This window comes from Aedes albopictus, chromosome 2 (assembly GCF_035046485.1).
Source record: "Aedes albopictus strain Foshan chromosome 2, AalbF5, whole genome shotgun sequence".
NCBI classification, from domain to species: domain Eukaryota; kingdom Metazoa; phylum Arthropoda; class Insecta; order Diptera; family Culicidae; genus Aedes; species Aedes albopictus.
Genome location: NC_085137.1, coordinates 275,489,857 through 275,511,142, shown reverse-complemented (window position 1 = coordinate 275,511,142; position 21,286 = coordinate 275,489,857). Strand labels below are relative to the sequence as shown.

Below are 21,286 nucleotides of genomic sequence, written 5' to 3'. Positions count from 1 at the left end.
GGTCAAAATTTCTCTGCTCGTTTTTGTTCTGGAGCTAAATGATTAGGCGAAAGTCGGTATTTTTTATATTTTAATTCAAACAATATTTGAATATTCAATATTCCGAAACATGTACATTATTTTCAACGGAAAAAATACTAGCATGCCCTACAGTATGTATATTGGCACAATAAAATACCGTTTCACAAACAAGTTGACGATAAAACACTAATTTTATGAACAAACATGTGGATCATCAGTGATCCATTGGGAACATAACGACATTTTTAACCTTCTTGATCTAACCTGTTCGTTGTTAGCATGTTTGTTTACATTCAAGATATTTTCCATTATTAATAGGGTTTCGTGTAAAAATGACATTATTTCATATAATGTAATCTATTTAGCGCCGGCAAAAAGTCGTAGATGTATCCAGGAGGGTTTATATGGTACGAGGAGAGAATCCATAGATTTGAAGCGAATCATGTCCGAATAACTACTTATGATAACTGCAAGAAGTCCGACAAGTTTCATTAAGTTTTACAGAAGGGCTAGATAAGAATCTCGAGATGAATTAAAGATGTAATAGACGATTTATAAATATATAGTTTAAAAAAAAATATATACAAATAAAAAACAAAATTTATATATGTGAATTCAGTGCATCCATCTTCCCAATGGATCACAGGTGATCCACCCAAAAAATATTTTTTTTCATTTCGTACGATATTTTGGAGTAAAACTATACATCTTTTGTTCTGGTGTTTTTTTCAGAAACCATTTTATCTATTTTTAAATGTCAAAAAACCTTGTAGGAAAGAAAGGGTTAATACCGTCAACCCCTGCGAACATGGACAGGGATGTTTTTACTAAAATATATCATAATTTTATGTTATAATTTTGAGCGTCCATTCCGCTTGATTGAAGTCATTTATGAGATAGTCTTGTAATAAAAAATAAAGAACTTTTGAATGCTCCAAAAATACGTTCAAAATTGAAGGTGACCCATCTTGCCCCGCGGCCGTTTATATGGAAATTATATGGAATGTATCGCATAAGAAAAGTGGCTAAAAACCATTTTATTTTTTTATTTCCAATGAGAGTGAATAATTTTTTAATCAATGCCCCAAACTTTTGTATATTCATGCTGGTCATCTAACAAAATTATTAACATAATTAAAACATAAGTAATGCGCCCGAAAATGGCACTGACCCATCTTGCCCCGCGACCTATCTTGTCCCGCTCCACCCTACTAACAGTGTCGCTGAATGGCGATAGGTTAGGTACGAAAACGAGAACGACTAGAATAACAAATTTAGAAGCGACAAAAAGTGCATGAGCACAGTAGCAGAAGAGCGCATGAGCGCATTGCCCCCCCTGAAGCAGTCGCATATCAGTGGTACCAGGGGGATCGAGGCGTCAAGGAGTAGCAGAGTTTGTGAATTATTTAAGAGGTGACCCATCTTGCCCCGCAGTTTTTTCACGGCGCAAAATCGATCACTTTTTAAAACTGCTTGTTTAACATCATATTTTGTATTTAATGAACTTTTTATCGACTTTTAGCATAGCTAACTAGTGTATTAAAGAGTAGCGGACGAATATAAACCAATACGATTTGTATTCACAAAGTTATGGTGATCCATCCTTAGGTGACCCATCTTGCCCCGCCCCACCCTATGTATGGAGAAATCCCAGTCTTGAAAGAATGGCTAGGGAAATCTCAAGATAAATCCACGAAGCAATTGTAGGAGGAATTATTTGAGAAATTTTTGGAGAAACCCCTGGATACGTCGCTGTAGGTGTTCATATGGGAAGCAAACAATTTTGGAAAATCAAACCCTTCGTTCTACAATCAAATACCAACCACCTCTGCGTGACGAAGATCGCCTCATGGTCTCTAGCAAGGAAAAAGCCGATACATTAGCGATCAACTTTGCTCGAGCTCACAACAACATTCTTCCGAGTGATCCAAGAACAGTCGAGGACGTCAATCGAACAATGGATCTTGCTAACAAGGATGGGATCATTCATTTGCAATCATTTACATTCACTTGCTGTTAACTCGCTTCAGAAACATCGCAGCAAAAATCAATGTATGGAACACTTTCATTTTTGTTTTACCTGAAACTTTGAAGAAGAATATATTAGCATAGAATTAATAATTAAGTCAACAGAAGGCAGCAAACGCAACTCTCCACGGCGTGAATGTAATTTACATTCAAGTTTCATTAAGGAAGGTAAATGAAAGTAAATTAAGGAAGGTAAGGAAGCTAAATGAACTGGTTTCCGGACAAATGTTCGTGGGGTGGCCAGACTTTGTCACGAGAAAACAACCATCATGTTGTATTCCGAAGGTATCCAGTGAATTTAGCTTACCCTGCTACAACAAACCATCAGGTACTTAGATCATTCCGTTTCGGTATGACTTTGCAGCCATAGGTAATCCTTGCGCTGATGGTGGGTACACGATCATCATCATCATTATCAAGCACCTTAAAAACAATAAATCTCCAGGCCAGGATGGTATCTGGAATGTGTTGCTCAAAAATCTACCCCGGAGCGGTCTGGTATACCTTACCTAACAAAAGTATCCAATGGATGCATAAAACTGATGTATTTTCCGTCCATATGGGAACATGCAACTGTAGTGGCTATTCCTAAGCCCAAAAAAGATGTTACGCTGCCCACCAACTACCGCCCAATCAGCCTGCTAAACGGTCTTAGCAAAATGTTAGAGCGGATCATCCTAAATCGACTAAAACGGCATTTGGATACCAATGCAGTAATTCCTAAGGAACAGTTTGGATTTAGAGCCGGTCACTCCACTAACCATCAGTTGACCCGGATAACAAGACTAGTGAAACAAGGATTCGCTACAAAGAAATCGACCGGAATGATTATGCTTGATGTGGAAAAAGCCTATGATTCTGTTTGGAAGGAAGCAATAATCTACAAACTACGGAGGTGTAACTGTTCACTGTACTTATAAAGTTGGTGCAATCATTCCTTCTTGAGCGTACCTTCGAAGTGTCAGTTAACGACTGTAAGTCAGAAAAAATCGACATTCCCTGTGGCGTCCCTCAGGGGTCAGTTTTAAGCCCTACGCTCTACAACGTGTTCACCAGCGATGTCCTCATGGTTGACGGGGTTACCTACGCCTTTTTTGCGGATGATACTGCGTTCCTGCACACTTCAACACTGCGACTGCACACTTCAACATGCGCAAAATAAACTGGAGGAATTCCAGCAGATGTGGCGAATTAAGACGAATGATGAAGATGGATGATGATCGAGTACCCACAATCAGCGCAAGTATTACCTACGGCTGTAGAGTCATACCGGAAGGGAATGATCTACCTGATGGTTTGTTGTAGCAGGGTAAGCTAAATTCACTGGAAACCTTCGGAAAGTGGCGAATTAAGACGAATGCTGTAAAAACTCAAGCTATATTTTTCACGCGTAGGAGAGCCCCAAGACACCTGCCAACAAATGGAATCGAAATTCCATGGAAAAATGAAGCTTGCTACTTGGGGTTAACCATGGACGAAAAACTATTGTTCGACAAGCACATCAATGGTAACGTCAACAAAATCAACGGGCTGATACGATCGTTGTATTCCTTGATCAACCGTAGATCTTCCCTCCAACTGGCGAACAAACTTCTCCTCTACAAATGTGTGTTCAGGCCGATCCTCACCTACGCCTGCCCAGTGTGGAACAGTTGTGCCCTGTCCCATTTACCGCGCCTCCAGGTCAAGCATAACAGGTTATTGAAGATGATCTTCGATCTGCATACTTGGTTCCCATATAGCCGAGGCGGTAAACGCACGGGTATTCAGCATGCCCATGCTGAGGGTGACGGGTTCGATTCCCGGTCGGTCCAGGATCTTTTCGTAAAGGAAATTTCCTTGACTTCCTTGGGCATAGAGTATCTTCGTGCCTGCCACACGATATACGCATGCAAAATGGTCATTGGCAGAGGAAGCTCTCAGTTAATCACTGTGGAAGTGCTCATAGAACACTAAGCTGAGAAGCAGGCTTTGTCCCAATGAGGACGTTACGCCAAGAAGAGAGAGAGAGAGAGAGAGAGAGAGAGAGAGAGAGAGACTTGGTTCCCAACTAATGAACTTCATGAAATTGCTGAAATAGAAACGATTTTGGAATTTGTCCACAAAGCGGCAAACAGATTCATAACATCTTGTGAAATGTCGACAAATCCATTGATCATGAACATTTCTCCGTAGAAGCTGTGATAAATTAGTATAGATTAGGTTAAGCGTAGTTAAGTTATTCGAAGGTTTTTTGCTGAATTATATTTTCTCTTCCCTAGCACACATTTATCACGAAACTATGATTTATCCACAGCGAGTTAGTGACGCAGTTAGATCAGCCAGTGTCTTGCGCTGTTGGGTCGACACCAGTGCCAGTGGTTCCGGAAGGTCAACCGAGATTAGTTGGTGGTTTAAGGAACTCGTCCGAGAAAATTCTCGTTTTGAGCGACTACAGTTCAAGTGTCGGGCCGGCGATTTGGCCACATGCGACGGGACCAGAACGATGAGATAACTCGAGCTGCCACCTTAAGCATGTTTGAAGCCAATCTCAGCGAGAATTACTCAATACATATGCACTATACAAAGCACACGACATATACCATATTACATAAAAACTGGTCTGGAATCGTTAACAAGCGCAATGGTGGGATTGAGTCCCGTGGTCATCGGTGGAGACTTCAACGCCTGGGCGATTGAGTGGGGTAGCCGCTTGACTAACGCGAGAGGTTGGGCCTTACTCGAAGCTATGGCTAGACTAAACGTGGATGTTGCGAACGTAGGCGACAAAAAAACCTTCAGTAGGAATGGTGCAGAGTCCATCATTGATGTAACCTTCTGGAGCCCGGGTCTAAACCCTAGCTCGGACTGGAGGGTCGACGATGGATACACGCATAGTGACCATCTGGCGATTCGATACAGAGTGGAACACGGAGGAAGACGGCCACAGCCGAAGGTCATCGACCGTCATCGGGGATGGCTGACCTCGCGATTCGATAAGCCGGCATTTGTGGAGCGATTGTTTATGGAGAGTAACACCGACGATCTATCCAGATTTAGACTCGTAAGCGGGCGTGCTTCAAAAATCTCTGCCAGGCAGCCAACACGACCCCATGGGGTGATGCCTACAGAGTAGTCATGGCCAAAACGAAGGGCGCGTCAGCACCCCCAGAACGCTCCCCAGAGATGCTGCACAAGATAGTGGAAACGCTGTTCCCGTGCCACGATACAAGACCATGGGCCCCCGTTCCCTATAGCCAAACCGGCCATAGCGAGGTAGCCCCGGTGACGAACGATGAACTCATTGCAATAGCGAAGTCGCTTAAGTTGAACAAGGCTCCGGGTCCGGACGGTATCCCGACATTAGCCATCAAGACGGCCATCGAGGCTAAGCCTGACATGTTCAGAATGGCTATGCAGATGTGCCTAGACAGAGGCGAATTTCCGGAGAGGAGGAAAAGGCAAAGATTGGTTCTACTGCCCAAACCCGGGAAGCCACCTGGCGACCCGTCGGCATACAGACCTATCTGCCTGCTGGACACCGCCGGAAAACTGTTGGAACGGATCATTCTGTCGAGGCTGATGGTCTATACCGAGAAACCCGATGACTCTGGTCTCTCGGATAACCAGTTCGGCTTCCGAAAGGGTCGATCGACGGTGGACGCTATTAGGGCTGTAACCAAAACGGCCGAGAAAGCGCTCCAAAAGAAGCGAACAGGAATCCGCTATTGCGCGGTCGTCACGCTGGACGTTAAGAATGCGTTCAACAGCATCAGCTGGACCGCCATTGAGTGCGCAATACACCACCTAGGAGTCCCGGTTAGCCTATGCCGGATATTGGAGAGCTATTTCCAGAATAGAGTGCTACAAAATCCCCGCAGGGGTCCATCTTGGGCCCGGTACTATGGAACGCGGCGTATGATGGCGTATTGAGGATCAAACTTCCACCGGGCGTAAAGCTGGTCGGCTTCGCCGATGATATTACCCTTGTGGTATACGGCGAGTCGATAGAGGAAGTGGAACTGACAGCAACTCACGCAATTGGCATAGTGGAGGATTGGATGAGGTCGAGACATTTGGCACTCGCGCACCACAAAACGGAGGTGGTGGTGGTGAACAACCGCAAGTCTGAACAGCAGGCAGTGGTCACCACAGGTGGATGCACGATCAACTCTAAGCGCTCACTGAAGCAATTGGGTTTTTAAATGAAGAAAAATGTATCAATTTTCTGATTTTATGCGAAAGAGCGCCTTTTTCTGAGCCACTTTGATTTTTTTCAGATTTTTAGAACTTTATTTTGATACGTAAAATCGATTTCAAAGAGATTTTTTGAAATCACCTTTTGACAGCTAGGCAACTGTTTGACAGCTCCACCCAGTACAAAATGCGACGAGGGGTGATTCGACAAATCGCTCCCATACAAACTTCAAATTGATTATTAAATCAGGGTGTCTACTCATAAGACAAAATAAAATTCCCTGAGTTTTCCAGGTTTTTCCAGAGAGAAATTTCAAATATTAATAAATCAAAAATTAGCATAATTTTTATAAAATTTCTATACTTCTAAAAAATTATACAATAATATCCTCAAAACTTAAAATAAAAATTTAAGGAAAAATGTGCAAGATTTATTGTTCAGGAGATTCCACTAAATCGTTGCATTTTTTTAAAGAACTGTTCAACAAAAATCTTTCGAAAATAATGGAAAAATCTGTTGAGGATTATTTTTAATCTTTTCCCAAGGTTCTTTTGGGTTAATTGCAAAAAAATGCTCTGACATTTCCACCTACAATGACATCCAAATACTCTAAAAAATCAGGAAAAAAACATTCAGGAGTTCAATCAGTAATTCCACAGACTCTACTCCCTATGATCGCATAACTGTCCCATATGAATAGGAAATCCAGCAAATATGGGACTGATATGCGGTCATAGGCAGTATGCGACAGTTAAATTCCATACACAGTTTTGAATTTGAACTTGGATGTTTGAACTGTGCTGGTGGTGTAGTAATGAGATTTCGAAATTCTACCCGTCCGCGTTGAAATTTAAATCCGTCCAGAGTTCCTGATTTAAATTCGTTTCCAGTTTCTCGCAGTTTTCTCTTGAAATTATCAAAAATATTCTTTTCTGGCTTTCTCCAGTTTTCCCAAGTACATCCAGAGGTTTTTACGCATTTCTGATATTCTGCTAACTATTTACTTAGAGTACGTACCCCGGGACTTTTTTCAGAGTTTCTCGCTGGATTCCTCCTGTAGATCTTTCCAAATGTTTTCCTAAGTTCTGCCAGGAATTTCTCTTAGTAGTTTCGGGACAGTTTTCCAAGAGTTTCTCTAGGGATTTTTGCAAAAGTTCTTCTAGGGATTTTTTTACCAAGGCAGTTTCCAGATATTCCTCGTGGATTTCCTTGCGGGATTTCGCACCTAGTTTCTCTCGGGATTAATTTTAGAGGTTTTCAGAGCTCCTCCTTAAATTTCCTTAATATTTCCTCCTGGGATTGGTCCCAGAACTTTTTGCCGAGACATACCATTTTCTCTCAGGATTTCTTCCTTAGTTCCTCTCGATACGTCTTTGCAAAGATTTTCGCAAAATTTGACCGAGATTCTTTCAGATACTTCTCAAGGAAGAATTTTCTACAAGAAATCTCGTAAGTTATCCCAGCAGATATTCCGAGAAAAAACTCTTGGAAAAAATCCAGTAAGAACTCCGAGAGTAATTTTTTAAAAAAAAATCCAAAGAGGAGCATCCATAATCTCGGGATAATTTCTGGTAGAGGTTCCGGGAAGAGCTCTGGAAATATGAAATTCTGTAAGAAAATAATCTCAGGTGGATCACTGCAAGAAATTAGATATTCAACTACAAGGAAAAGTTTTGGAAAATATCCGAAAAAAATCACGGAACGAACTTTATAAGAAACACCAGCAGTATCTCCTGCAGAAATCCCAGAAGACTCTCTAAAACATCTAAGGAGAAAGTCCAGGATAAATTTAGAAAATCTCTGAGATATCCCAGAATCAACACCGGGAGGAATCTTTCTCTGAGAAGCTCCGAGAAATCTCAAAAGAAATCCCGCGACAACATTTGGGATATATACCAGCTGAAACTTCTGTGGAAATCCAAGGAGAAGAATGCTTTCGGAAATATCTTGACGAAATCACAGGAGACTTCGGAAGAAATCCCGGAAAGAGTTCCCGCAGAAAATAAGTGCAAAACTCATTAAAACGTTGGAGGACCTTTAGTAGAAATCTTAGGAATAACACCTTCAAGAGGAATTCCGAGAGAAACTCTAACAGAAATTCCGCAACAATATCTGCGGTATATCCTTAGAGAAACTGTTGTGGAGATCTCGGGATGAATCCTGTTAGAACCCACGGGAGCAATATTAGGAAACTTTCTAGAGAAATTCACCATGATCCCCGTAAAAATTCCAGAAAAAAATCAATCGGAACTGCGGAAGATTCTCAAGGACGAATCCCGGAAAGAAATGTTCGAATCTAGGAAAAATGCTGTTAGGAATCCGGAAGGAATTCAAAACGGAATACCAAGACAAATGGCGTGAAAAAATACGGAAGAAATCTAGTAAAAAAAATTCTGGGAAAAATTTCAAGAGGTATTTCCAAAGAAATTCCAGAAAGAAACGCTGACAGAATTTCTGGAAAAACCGACCCAATTTTTTTCATTTTCATTTTTTTTTTCATTGGTCCAAAATTTCCCTGAGTCATCACGATATTCCCTGAGTATTCCAGGTTTTTCCATGTTAAATAAAATTCCCTGAGGATTCCCGGTTTTCCAGGTTTTTCCAGGTAGTAGACACCCTGTAAATAGGTTCCCGGTCATCAAAATTCATGAAAATTTGGATTTCGGCTCAGTTTTGCATGCAGATTCAGAATATGGAATTATCTCAACACCGCTAAAGAAGCCAATTGGGGGTCATGATCGACGATAAGCTGAAATTCGGAAGCCACGTAGAATATGCCTGGGATTCCTCCAGCAAGGGTAGATAGACACACAGGCTCATACCGAGCGTGTCCAAGTGGACGAGCAGGCCCCATGGCGAGGTGAATTTTCACTTGACTCAATTTCTGTCAGGCCATGGGTGGTATCTGCACAGATTCGGACACGCAGGCTTCCCCGCATGTCCGGAGTGTGCAGACTGCGACGAGACCGCGGAGCATGTGCTCTTTGAATGTCCACGTTTCGTGGAGAAAAGGTTGAGTATGCAGGAGGTATGCGGTAGAGATATCACGCCTGACAACATTGTTGAAAGGATGTGTATGGGAGCGGACAAGTGGGACTCCGTTACTTCCACGGTTTCTCGAATCGTACTTGAACTACAGAGTAAATGGCGAACCGAACAACAGCTAGTTGAGTTGGCCCCCCTTCCCCATCCAGGAGCTTGAGTTCAACGGGTAGTCTAAGTACTAGCCAGGACCCGAGCCTCCAGGGGAGAGTGAACAACTTAAGGCGGTAGCTGGTGGAACGCTTACTATTAGAGTGTACTCATGTACGGTCCCCCCCTTCTCGAAGTCATCCCTAACGGGCGTACCGCGAAGGTAAGGAAGAGAGAAAATGAGTTTTTAGTGGGTCGATCCCCACATCACCCGAGGAACCACCTCTTGGGTATCTGTTGCAGATTTTCTCATTATATTAAAAATAAATAAATAAATAAAAACTGGTCGCAGTGGTTTATGTCCCGACCAGAGAAAAAAAAACTAGCCGTTACAAAATGCAAATGGAGCTGCACACAGAGCAACTTCAATAGAGCATTGACAACAAGGATGGTTTGTAACTGCTTAAACGATACATATCTGGAATTTTTATTGTTCTGGCCAGGGACGTGCAATTTCGAAAGGAAAACATGACGCACGAAAGCTGTAGCAAATCGTTTCCCATGCGACGGGACTGCTGCGATGCTTCATAACTCACACTGCAACACGCTCGTTCATTATTGCTACTAAAACAAGTGTGTTTGAAAATTGAAGTGAAACACTTTGGATTTTCGTTTCAATTGTGGGTCATTGAAAATTTTCAATGTGCTAAAAACACTACCGTCAAACGGGGTGACTTGCAACACTTTTTAGCTTCAACTAACAAAAAATGTTGATTAAACTCAATTTTAAAATTCAAACTATTTGTAATAGTTTTAATAGCCGGCCCCTCTATAAAATAGAGTGAACAAATTATAGATTGATATATTCTTTTTATGTTGAGAAAGTCAAATAAGGTCGTTTTTGATACAAGACGTCGTGCGGGGGGACTTGCAGCACCCAATGTAAATCCCTTTTCAAACAAGCAGATATTAATTTTTAGTTTCGAGCATATTTGATAAGTATTCTTGCTACTATTGTGATATTGTTTGGGCTGACATACTTATTTTTACATTTGTTTTTACATAGGAAATTGAATTGTGAATTTTTATATGGAAATATTGGGCTCAAAAACACCAAGTTACTAATTGTTAATTTAACATGTTTTAATGTATTTTTCAGTTCATATGATGATCCTTCAGACTTTTGCTGGTGAATTATTAGTTAAACAACAATATTTTGTGTTTCTGGACTTTGAATTGTTAAGAAAATGAGTGTTGCAAGTCACCCCGTCTAGGTACAATATTTCAAAACATATGAATATAACAAAGATATTGTAATATTTTTATAAAGTAAAATGGAAATTCATATAGCTCATTATGCATAGAATCCGCATATAGAATATTATTTTTGGGAAATTTTGTTTTCATTCTTTTGCATGTAACGATTCGAGGCTCACATTTTTGTAACTTTTTCAGACTAATGTCAAATTTATGAATATTTTATTGGAACTATTTTCATAAAAGTAAAAATCGTGGCTACTACTTAGATAGTATGTGCACTTCATAGTTCAACTGAGTTTTGGTACGTGAACGTCCGATTTTTATGTTTTGTTGATAAGCATAGACAGGAGACATCAAGTGTTGCAAGTCATCCCGCCGTTGCAAGTCACCCCGTTTGACGGTATTTAAAACAATTTTTCAAATAGTGGTTCACGCCAATAGAATGATCATTATGTTTTATGAAAAAGGTGCACAAGTTCGACCGCTTAAATCCAATTAACCGGCGCCTGTAACCATTGAGAGACTAACGCGCAAGAGTGAGACACTACTGCCCTTCCGAGTGAAGCACAAGCAACGCCACCCCGAAGAGAGACTACCGAGTGCTACGATGAATGAGAACGGTTTCCGAATCGAAAAGAAAGACTCGAATAGTGTGTCAAACAGATAAAGTGACTCATTCAAATGTTGCATGAAAGTGTCTCATTGAAACGAAATTAAACGCCCCTGGTTCTGGCTAAACCATGCTATCTAATTTACTAACATACCTGTAGTTCAGCCTCCGATACGTCGATTTCTCCTCGATAAACAAACTCGATGATGAATTGCAAATCTGAGAAACATATATCCGATGGTAAAATGATGGTAGGATGTTTACAAGGGTTGTCAAGCAGTATTTTTTGGAAATATGCAGAACATGCTGAAAGCACCACCTAAAAGTAAATAGTTTTTCAATAATATTATAATAAACCTTTTTCTTATATCAAACCTTGTGTGCTTTGAGGGAGTTGTATTCACAAGCCAACGTGACGTCAACAAATGACTGTGTTTCCAATAGTTCATGAAAGACGGACGTCATATTAGATTGGTAGTTATTCCACCTAAGGCTGAAATATTGATGCGAAGATCGAGCGCCTTTGGAATATGGCGGTGTTGAAGGATAAACAGTAGGTATTGCATTTGAGGCTTTGGCATCCATGTTTTGGTATAGATTTTGATACTCAACAATAATTACTAATAAGAGCCTGAAAGTATATAAATAATGACTATGAGAAACGCCGTGATAATGATTCGATATGACGATATGAACATGTTAAAGTATATGCACTTGTAAAAAAATTACGTATTGAAAAATTCTGATTATGGTAATTTTCCACATTATAGTATTTAGTACTTGCTACTGGTGTTGTGATGACTTCCAGTTTTTGAATAAAACCAAGTTTACCAACTTTACTTTGCATGTAGTTAAAAACGTTAAAAACCTCACCGTCTGAGGCTAAAATCAATGCAAAGGAAATCAAATTGGGTTACGGATCCATGTATGTACTAACTCTTCGAAGACTGGAAAGTGCTAGTACGCAAGGAACATACTAGAATCCTTATCACTGAACACATGTTCCATTATTGGAATGGTATTGCTGCTAATGTTAAAACCCGGGTCTTCTTACTGGGGGAATTTAGCGGTGAACAAGGGTGATGCTAGGTTTCCGATGCATGGCCAATTACACTAGTTTACAAAATAAAACGAAAGTCGTGAACTTCTGTCAACGACCAAAATTTTTGAAGCACAATTTAGCGCTGATTTCGAAACCGTGCTTCAAAAAATTTTAAGTAGAACAGCTTTTGAGTTTTAGCTCAATATCGAGTTTTATAACTTTTTAAAATATGGAATTTACTACACTCAGCCAAATAACCTTAAGTCTTCCATAAGGCCCAACTTATGAAACGGCCATTAAATAATTAATAATGATTCGGATGAATTTCATAAGGTCACTCTATGACGTAAAATCGTCTCACAGCTGGGCTTTTATTCATGTTTAGCAACAAGGTATTCTCAAGCGTCGGTAGCCGTGTGGATAAAACACGGGCTCGGCGATCCCGACGTTCATGGATCGAATCCAGTCTGCATCATTTTAGGATTTTTTTGTTCTTTTCATAAGTCTATCTCATGAAATTTGTCATAGCAAGCACGATCATTTTTTATAAGGTTTTCTTATGTCATCCATAAGAATTAGTTATAGCATATTTTCATAAGGTATTTCGATGAATTTCGCTAGTTTTTTCGCTGAGTGTATAATTCAAATATCTTGCGTTTTGTTCAACCAATTTTAAATCTTTTTCCATAAATTAAAAGCTGAATACAATACCATTTGATCATTTGAATGCAGGTTTTGCGTCAGATTGATGAAATTCAAGATATTGGCAAGTTTTAGAAACGATCTCCTTAAATTTTAGCAAAATTTCCAAAAATATATGAACAAGTGTATTTTTTTCAATAACACAAAAACAATTTCAAAATTCTTTCTAAACGTTTATTTGACATATCATATGTAGGCGAGTTACAGTAAAAAATTCAGCTCAATCGGAGCATTGATTACGGAGAATGAGATGTTTGAAGTGAGCGACTTTGCTTAACCCTCGAGCGATCGCGCTGTTGTATTTTGTACAACACCTTGAAAAAATCTCGCTTTTTGTACTCAGCGTTAGCGTGGTGCTGACGCAGGTAGCCAACCGCGCGAGTTACGGAAGGTTAAAAATAGAACAAAAATCGATTTAAAATCATCAACCTTGTTTGAAAAGTCGAAAAAAAATCCGCTCTACTGTAATTTTTTCCTTCGCGTTTTCGAACTCAGGGCATGATTCTACACCAAAAATGCTGTACACTAGTGTTATCAGTGCTCTTGTTTTGTTTTCTATAAATTTCTATAAATTTCTAAGAAAGCAAAACAAAAACTGTATCAAAATCGACACTTTATTGCCTTTTTGGCAATTGGCAATTGAGTAATGCGACATGCACTACACTAAGGATACGGGTAATGTCACAATAGATCTAAAAACTGGTCGCGGTGACAGACCCGAACAGGAATTAAAAAAAATCCTTTAAATCAAGAATATATGTCCTCTCTATACAGGGTGTTTGGTTCCTGAGTGCCAACTTTTTAAAGGGTGATAGAGGACCATAAATGGTGAAAAAAATTGTTCTACGCATATGGTCAAATTTCAACCGTTACGTAGTTATTGAACTTCCCATGTTTTTTACTCTTATTCCCTTAACTGGCAATAGCTTGAAAATGGTTAAACTTATCGAAGTTTTTTTACCCTTATTCGGAAGATTATTGAATTTTCTATCAAATGTAATCTTTGAATCGATTGGTTTAGTTAAATAACTAAGTTTGCTAGAGCAAAAAAACAAAAAATAGCGTATTTTTATTGGTTTTTATCAATTATCTTTGAAACATGCGTAATAAATTAAAATTCTTTCTTAGGCAAAGTTGTGGCCCCTGTTACACTCTACAATTCGTTCTTTGACACCAAACTCAAATAAGAGCTAGTATCGTTTTCTTGCAATTTTGATTTATAAATGTGCGGCACACTGCTCAAAAAAGTGATTTCCATGACAGTTGCAAATTTATGATCTGAAATGCGATGTTTAAATCGAAATTGCAACAAAACGATAAGAGATAGAAGTTTGATGTCAGAGAACGAATTGTAGAGTGGAACAGAGGCCACAACTTTGCCTAAGAAAGAATTTTAAATTATTACGCATGTTTCAAAGATAATTGACTAAGTTTGCTTGGTCCAGGTGAAAGTTTTAATTTCAAAACAATATGGAAGTTTTTGTCATGACGCTTGATTTTCGCGACTGCATGTGACGACGCGGTGCAAGTGACTTGATTCAAGTCAATGGAAAGTGCCCAATTGAATGTGAATTGAATGTGTAAACACCACCATTCATCTCACTTGAGCAACTGACTTGACTTGAACGAAAGTTGAACATGTTGAACTTTTTGGTTCAAGCCAAACGAAATCATCTCACTTGCCCCGTCTGAACCCGCGATTCATGTGAGTTGAATTCAAGTCATCTGTCAAATGGGCTGAATTCAATTCAGTTTGCTTACGAACCGCACGAGTTGAACAATGTAAACACTTGCTTCAACTGAGATGCATTCAACATCTTGCAAGTGGACACTCAAGTCATTTGCTCAGTCTAAACACGTCGTTCCATTGGATTGAACATGTTTGAGAAGTTTGCAACTCAGATGCTCATCTCAGTTGAACAGTCTAAACCAGGCATAAGGCTATCTGACGTTTGATCACCTTTCTCTGTTTCGCTCCCGAGGAGGATAGGTTTGTTTTCATACGGAAACGTTTCCGTATGACAATATTGAACAAAGAATTGCTATTTCCTGTGACTGCTTGAGAGAGAAGGGTGATGAACGCTAGATTGCCTAATGACATGACGAAGTGTGCGAGTGCTCGTCTTATTGTTCGTGCAGTTGAAAATCGGAAATTTTGACACGCGAAAATCGATTTTTCTCCTAAACCGTGTGTCGGACGTACGTCGGGCACAGTGCGCTGGATAGAGGGCCAGGTCCGCTGTCCAGCGCACTACGTCCGACGTTAGGTTTCACGTATGGATTTTGAGAAAATTCGATTGTCGGATGTGGGGAAACTTCGGATTTCAACCGCGACGACAATATCTTGTGACGATTAAAAGACCTACTTGTTCATCGTCATGGGATGGTCACGACCAACACGCTAAGACCGCTCAGCACTAAAGTGCATGATTTTCAGACTACACCAAAAATGTGTAACCCTTGCACATTCACACAATCAGCTCCTGCGTCCACAAAGTCGTGAAATTCGCAACAATTTTCGTAGGGCAATCTAGCTAGGTTTACTAGTGACCTTGGTAAACAAAAAATATCGACATTTCGCATCTAGAAGAGTCTACGAGATGTTTTTGCGAATGTATTACTGTTACACATTTTTGGTGTAGTCTAGAAATTATGCACTTATGAGTAGATCTTACACATTCTATGCTTAAACACTACACGAGAAACATTGAAATCAAGAACAGCAAAACAACTATTAAAAACACGGCACATGCTCTGCATCGGCTCATTTATAATGTAATTGGCTCTGACATGGCGAATAGATAGAAAAGAATAGGAACGAAGAGACCGACTTGGAATGTGAATTCCAATCTGACCAAGCAACGAAGAGCAGTCGATCTGATTTTGAAGAAGGTCGGATATGAAGCAGGCTTTAGCGACGTTCCTTCTATCATGCAGAAGCTCCAAGTTTATGAGTTTGCAACGACTTGGATAACTTGGCAGATTCAAGGGGTTTTGCCAAACGAGAAAACGCAAAGTAAAGCCAATAAACTTTCGTTGTACCGCCTCGATACGCTGTAGGGTAACCAATATAATTTGGACCCCCATATATTTTGGACCCCCTGGGTCGCATTATCACAACTTACACAGGTTTAATGATAGGATGACGGAAATTTTTACAATCATTCGCTAAATAAGATTGCTCTGCAGGGGCAGCAATCATTTCCTTACTGGAAATATCCTTATTTGCCTTGAAATTATTTTTTGTCAATCTTGTCATCCGTGCGAGTGTCGTTCATGTTTACAAAAAGAGATTGCGGTGTTGAGGAAACTTGCAGATGTAAACAAAAATGTTTATCATTCTAGCGCATTAAATTCGCAATGTTCGTCTAATCAGCCTTTGTCAATCAAGTAATCAGGATGTGATCCAGCATATTCAAGCGGCAAAATGTTCCAAAATAGTTTCAAACGAGTTTAAACACCGGGTGTCCAAAATACATATAGGGAATCGCGCCACTTGGGCGGTGGCTTCTATATTCGTCTGTTTGCCACTATAACTCATTCAAATTTGAACCAATTGACACAACTTTTGGAATGTGGTGAGATAGGTATAGTATTTACCCGTGTACAACATTTCAAGTCAATTGGTTCAAAATTGACTGAGTTATAGTGGAAAACAGACGAATATAGAAGCCACCGCCCAAGTGGCGCGATACACTATACTGAGGAGGGTCCAAAATATATTGGGGTGTCCAAAACAGTGAAAACTGATGCTTCAAAAATCAGTTATTTTCATCAAATTTTCAGCCAGAAATGACTTTGTGGGTATTTTTAACGGACAGTGGAGGCTTTTACGAATATACTAACATCATTATTATGTGCAAATACCCTCTGAATCTGCTTGATTTTGACTTAAATTCAAACTAATGTCCTCTGGGGGTCCAAAATTCAACCGTTACCCTATTTCATTTTGATAAAACGGAGCCCAAACCACCGACGAACCGACGTGACAGATAGAACAAACAAATTCAAATTTGTTGTCCGCGACGCCATGATGAAAAATAGCCGAACACTACCGCCATCTACATAACGGTTCGCGTTGGTTTGCTAGCTTGATCTCAAACCCCCGTGTGTTCATATAGGAACAGGTTTGCGTCTGCGCTGATTTGACAGAAGGGTTCACTCGTTTTATTGGTCGACCGTTAAATTGAGGAGGGACAGTTTTGAATCACCACTGTCACGTCGGTTCGTCGGTGCCCAAACTGCAGAGCAATACTTGAGCAACGATCTAACAAGTGCGCAATACAACGACTTAAGGCATTATTATTTCATTATTTATTTTCACTCCATTCAATGTTTTTTTTTGCAAATTCAAAAACCCTAGCAGAGATTTGTTTCACTTACAGCTGCGATAAATCGTTTACAAATTATTACAAGTATTTAATTATTCTACAAAGGGAAAAATTTACAAAAAAAACCCTGCATTCAGCTTTTATTATTTCCTAATTTCTACAACTAACGTATCACAGATGTATGGCAAGATGGGAAGATGGCAACAATAAGTGGATTATTAGACATTTCGCAAGATGATCTGAATTTTGCTGATGATTTCCCAGTGTGATCAAGACAATAATCGTAATGAATTAGAGATTTTTTCCGACCAAATGAAATTATCGAGCATTTGGACCCATTTAGGACCATGCGATTAACATGGCACCAGTTTGCGAATGTTGCGAGTTGCTTTTGCAAGAAACTGGCCCTTGATAATGTAGTACAGTTTTAGGTCATCCGCGTATGACAGTTTGAAGCAGTCTAGTTTATAATTCACGTCGTTCATGTACAAAAGGAATAAAAAGGGTCCAAGATGGCTGCCTTGAGGGACACTTGAGGCGTGATTTTCAATTTTGACAAACATTAGGTCATATGAATAAAGTTGAGTAAATACTCTTTACTAAATCTAGGTGAAGCCGTGGAGCAAATCTCTGTGAATCTTCACAGAGATCTGAGTAGTATTTACTCAGTTTTATTCATATGACCTATTGTGCGGTATGAGTGTAACCAGGACAGCAAACTATTACCGATACCCAACTTACGGAATTTGGCGAGAGCGACATCGTGGTTCAATTTGTCGAATGCTGATTATAATCAATATTATAATAATTATGGTCCACTGCACGAATTTATTCTGGCCTGCTTACTCTCACTGAAAATTTGACGTTTGGGAGGTGCCGACACCGCTCAAACGTCAAATTTCGTGTGAGAGTAAGCAGGCCAGAATTAATTCGTGTAGTAATCTATAGGGGTTTTAGGGGTTTATTCGAATATTACATAACGCTAAGGGGGGATGGAGTCCCTCTTCATCAAGCCGAGAGAGTGAGCGAGTCGCGTACACGCCACGCGCGAGGGAGAATACTTGTGGAGAGAGAACCTAACCACACAAATAGGTGCGAAATTCGTTGCCCCGTCTCGTCGTCGAGGAGCTGTGTAGCCGAACAGGTGAAAAGGGTCTAATCAGGTCAGTGATAACTGTAGAATAAGAAATTGAGCTCAATTTGAATTTAGGAACCAATTGTATAAGAAAACCCCGGGTCTAGATTTCGAATGAACTATTAAACTAAATTGAATTACTAAGGAATTCGCGATCGAATAAATAGAATTTTAAATTGCAAGGTGGATTTCGCCCTCCCACCGAAGTAATTTGCGTAGTTATTAATGACAATAAAAGTTTTTAAGGTGATTTTGAGTGAATTTTGATTTCGTACGTTCCTAAATTGGTTTGAATTAGTTTGGACAGACTCGCCCGCAGATTGGGAGTTACAGGCCGGGCATCCCTGAAAGATCTTCCACCAACGACCACCATTAAGGAGTGGCGCATAAGTCGTTTGCAGGTTTTAAAAGAAATATTTCGTTCCGCATTTTCAGGGACTTAGCAATGTAACGCTCAGTCCGCAGTCAGTAAGGAAAGCGTTACAATTGTCAAGTTTGTTCGTCGCCAAACACATTTATACGCGAAAAGTCTAACACTTCGACCACTGTTCCATCTACGCAACGCTGGATGCTGTCAGTACATCACGCCATATGGTACTGCAAGCACTTGATCTAACCTCTCTTTGTCTGACACTTCAGCGAGCTTGTTTACAAGGTGTTAGAATTTTAAACGAGCGGCGACAATTAAATTCACGTCTTCCGTCCCGAAACCATTATGATACGGAAATATCGATTATATTCAACTCTACTAGTACAAAACCAATCGTATAATTACCGTTTTACTGAAATTTTATCGAAAAACAGTTTTGCCGGATCTCCGCCAGAGACTAAGTCCATGTAAACAAGCTCGCTGAACTGTCAGTGCACGGCTTCGTGACGTCATCTTGCAGTATCCTATAGACAGCGCTTGGCGGCAAAACGGTGCGAAAAGGGAAACGTCTAGTAAGGGAAGAAAAAGGTGACTCGGGACGAAAGCTGACGAGGAGTTTGGCGTTAACGTTGAACTTTTCGTCATTGAAATCATCGTCATCATCAAACATTTGAAAGCAGTTTTTTCGTTCAAAACAAAAGTTTTTGCTATGATAATATATTCACTGTACCCCACATGAGGAATATAATGCAGTGAATATATTTTCATGATCCTTGTTTTGATTTGCAGCGAGCAAACTGCTTTTTATTTTCCGAAAAATGATGACGGATGCTTGAGCCTTAAGCGTCGTGGTTGCCGAAGCCGTGGTTGCCCCGACACCGTTGGGTGATGTCCGATTGAAAGTGAGATGGCGTCGCGGTCACACCATTTTTCTGTCTATTTTTATCTTCTCCTACCTGTTTTTAAACTCTCACTCTGATGTTTTTTTTTTTCATTTCGGGAATTGAACCTAGACTGCTGAAATTGGACCGCTATGAAACTCGGACGCGCTGACGCTGTGCTACGACTACCATGTATTTTGCACCTGGAAAAATGTGCAACATAGAGTAACGTATACTCAGCTCGTGCTTTATTGAGTTGTGTTATCAGCAGCTCTGGAAAGTTGTGCTAGGGTTTGAATGCCATTAGGGCCTGTCCATAAACTACGTAGACTCTTAGGGGAGGACGGGGGGGTCTGGCAAAAGTCTACGCTCCATACAAATTTCGAAAATTTTGTATGAACAAAAGTCTACGAGGGGGGAGGGGGGTCAGAGATGGCCGAAAAAAAGTCTACGTAGTTTATGGACAGCGCCTTAGCTATTTTACTCTCCCAAACTCATTCGAAATCAAGCGATTACAGAACCGATAGATTTCACAAACGAAGATAATATAAAGATATAAATTAGTCTGTGTTGATTCTGCTCTTATTGTTTTCATACGTGCTCACTTCTACCATTTCTTTTATGAAATTGGGACACTATGTTAAATAAGGAAACCAATACCTCAACCCCACATAATTTTTGTTCCCTCAGCATCTGATTGTCTCATTTCCCAATCAGAAACCAAAATAAAAACCATACACAATATAAATTTTCAAACAGCAACATCTGCATGATAATCCAAGTTCTATGCAGCAACCCATGAAATTTGGGTTTGTTTTTCTTTTCTTTTGAATGGTTGTGTTTTTAAAAAGGTTGTACAGATTTTTTTCGAACTGATGGTTTTGTTTACAACGATGAAAGCATTAGTAAAGGCATATACACTCCCGTTCAAAAGTTTGGGGTCACCCCCTCAAAAACATGTCATTTTCTTAGGCCCATATCTCCGCCAATTTGCGTCCGATTTCAAAACCCTAGGTTTCATTCAAAAGATAATAAGCCAAATTTTCTAAAAAATGAATATAAACTTACGGCAGTGTCGCTGGAAGTTGGGTCGACCAAATTTTAAGATGAGAGCGGTAATATCCCCCATTTTCTATTAGCTTTCAACTGCTTTTTACAGAACTTAGCTAAAAAATCTAGAAAAAAAAGTTATTAAGTAAATTATTCCTTGATGTCATCAACAAAAAGTTTGGGGTCACCCCTCAAAATGCTGTATCGGCCAAAAGTTTGGGGTCACTATCGTAAAACATGGAAAAGTGATTTGTTGATATCTTTGTCATCTTTCATTCAATTTTAATTCTTCTTGGCTTCTTGGCTTATTATATAATTTCCAGCGACAGTGCCGTAAGTTTATATTTATTTTTTAGAAAATTTGGCAACTTTGGGTTAAGTTTACAAACAATTTTTTTTTGTAAAAGTTTCTTTTAAATCATGTTCAAAGTTTCTTTGACTTATTATCTTTTAAATAAAACCTAGGGTTTTGAAATCGGACGCTAATTGGCGGAGATATGGGCCTAAAAAAATGACATGTTTTTGAAGGGGTGACCCCAAACTTTTG

General features: G+C 39.8%; 2 protein-coding genes across 9 annotated transcripts in view; one reads left to right on the top strand and one right to left on the bottom strand.

Annotated features, from left to right (window-relative positions):
• LOC134288989 (uncharacterized protein K02A2.6-like) overlaps positions 1–21,286 on the top strand; it is a 309,084-nt gene that overhangs the window by 222,303 nt on the left and 65,495 nt on the right. The gene's annotated exons all lie outside the window — the stretch shown is intronic.
• Positions 1–21,286, bottom strand: part of LOC109622136 (sex determination protein fruitless) — a 640,213-nt gene that overhangs the window by 569,696 nt on the left and 49,231 nt on the right. For all 8 annotated transcript variants that reach the window (XM_062854950.1, XM_062854944.1, XM_062854943.1 and 5 more), the window contains 2 exons: positions 11,604–11,859; positions 11,383–11,547 (listed from right to left, as the gene is read on the bottom strand). In XM_062854950.1, coding sequence (XP_062710934.1) covers positions 11,383–11,547; positions 11,604–11,813 — 375 coding nt within the window. In that variant the 5' untranslated portion in view covers positions 11,814–11,859. The remainder of the gene's footprint in view (positions 1–11,382; positions 11,548–11,603; positions 11,860–21,286) is intronic.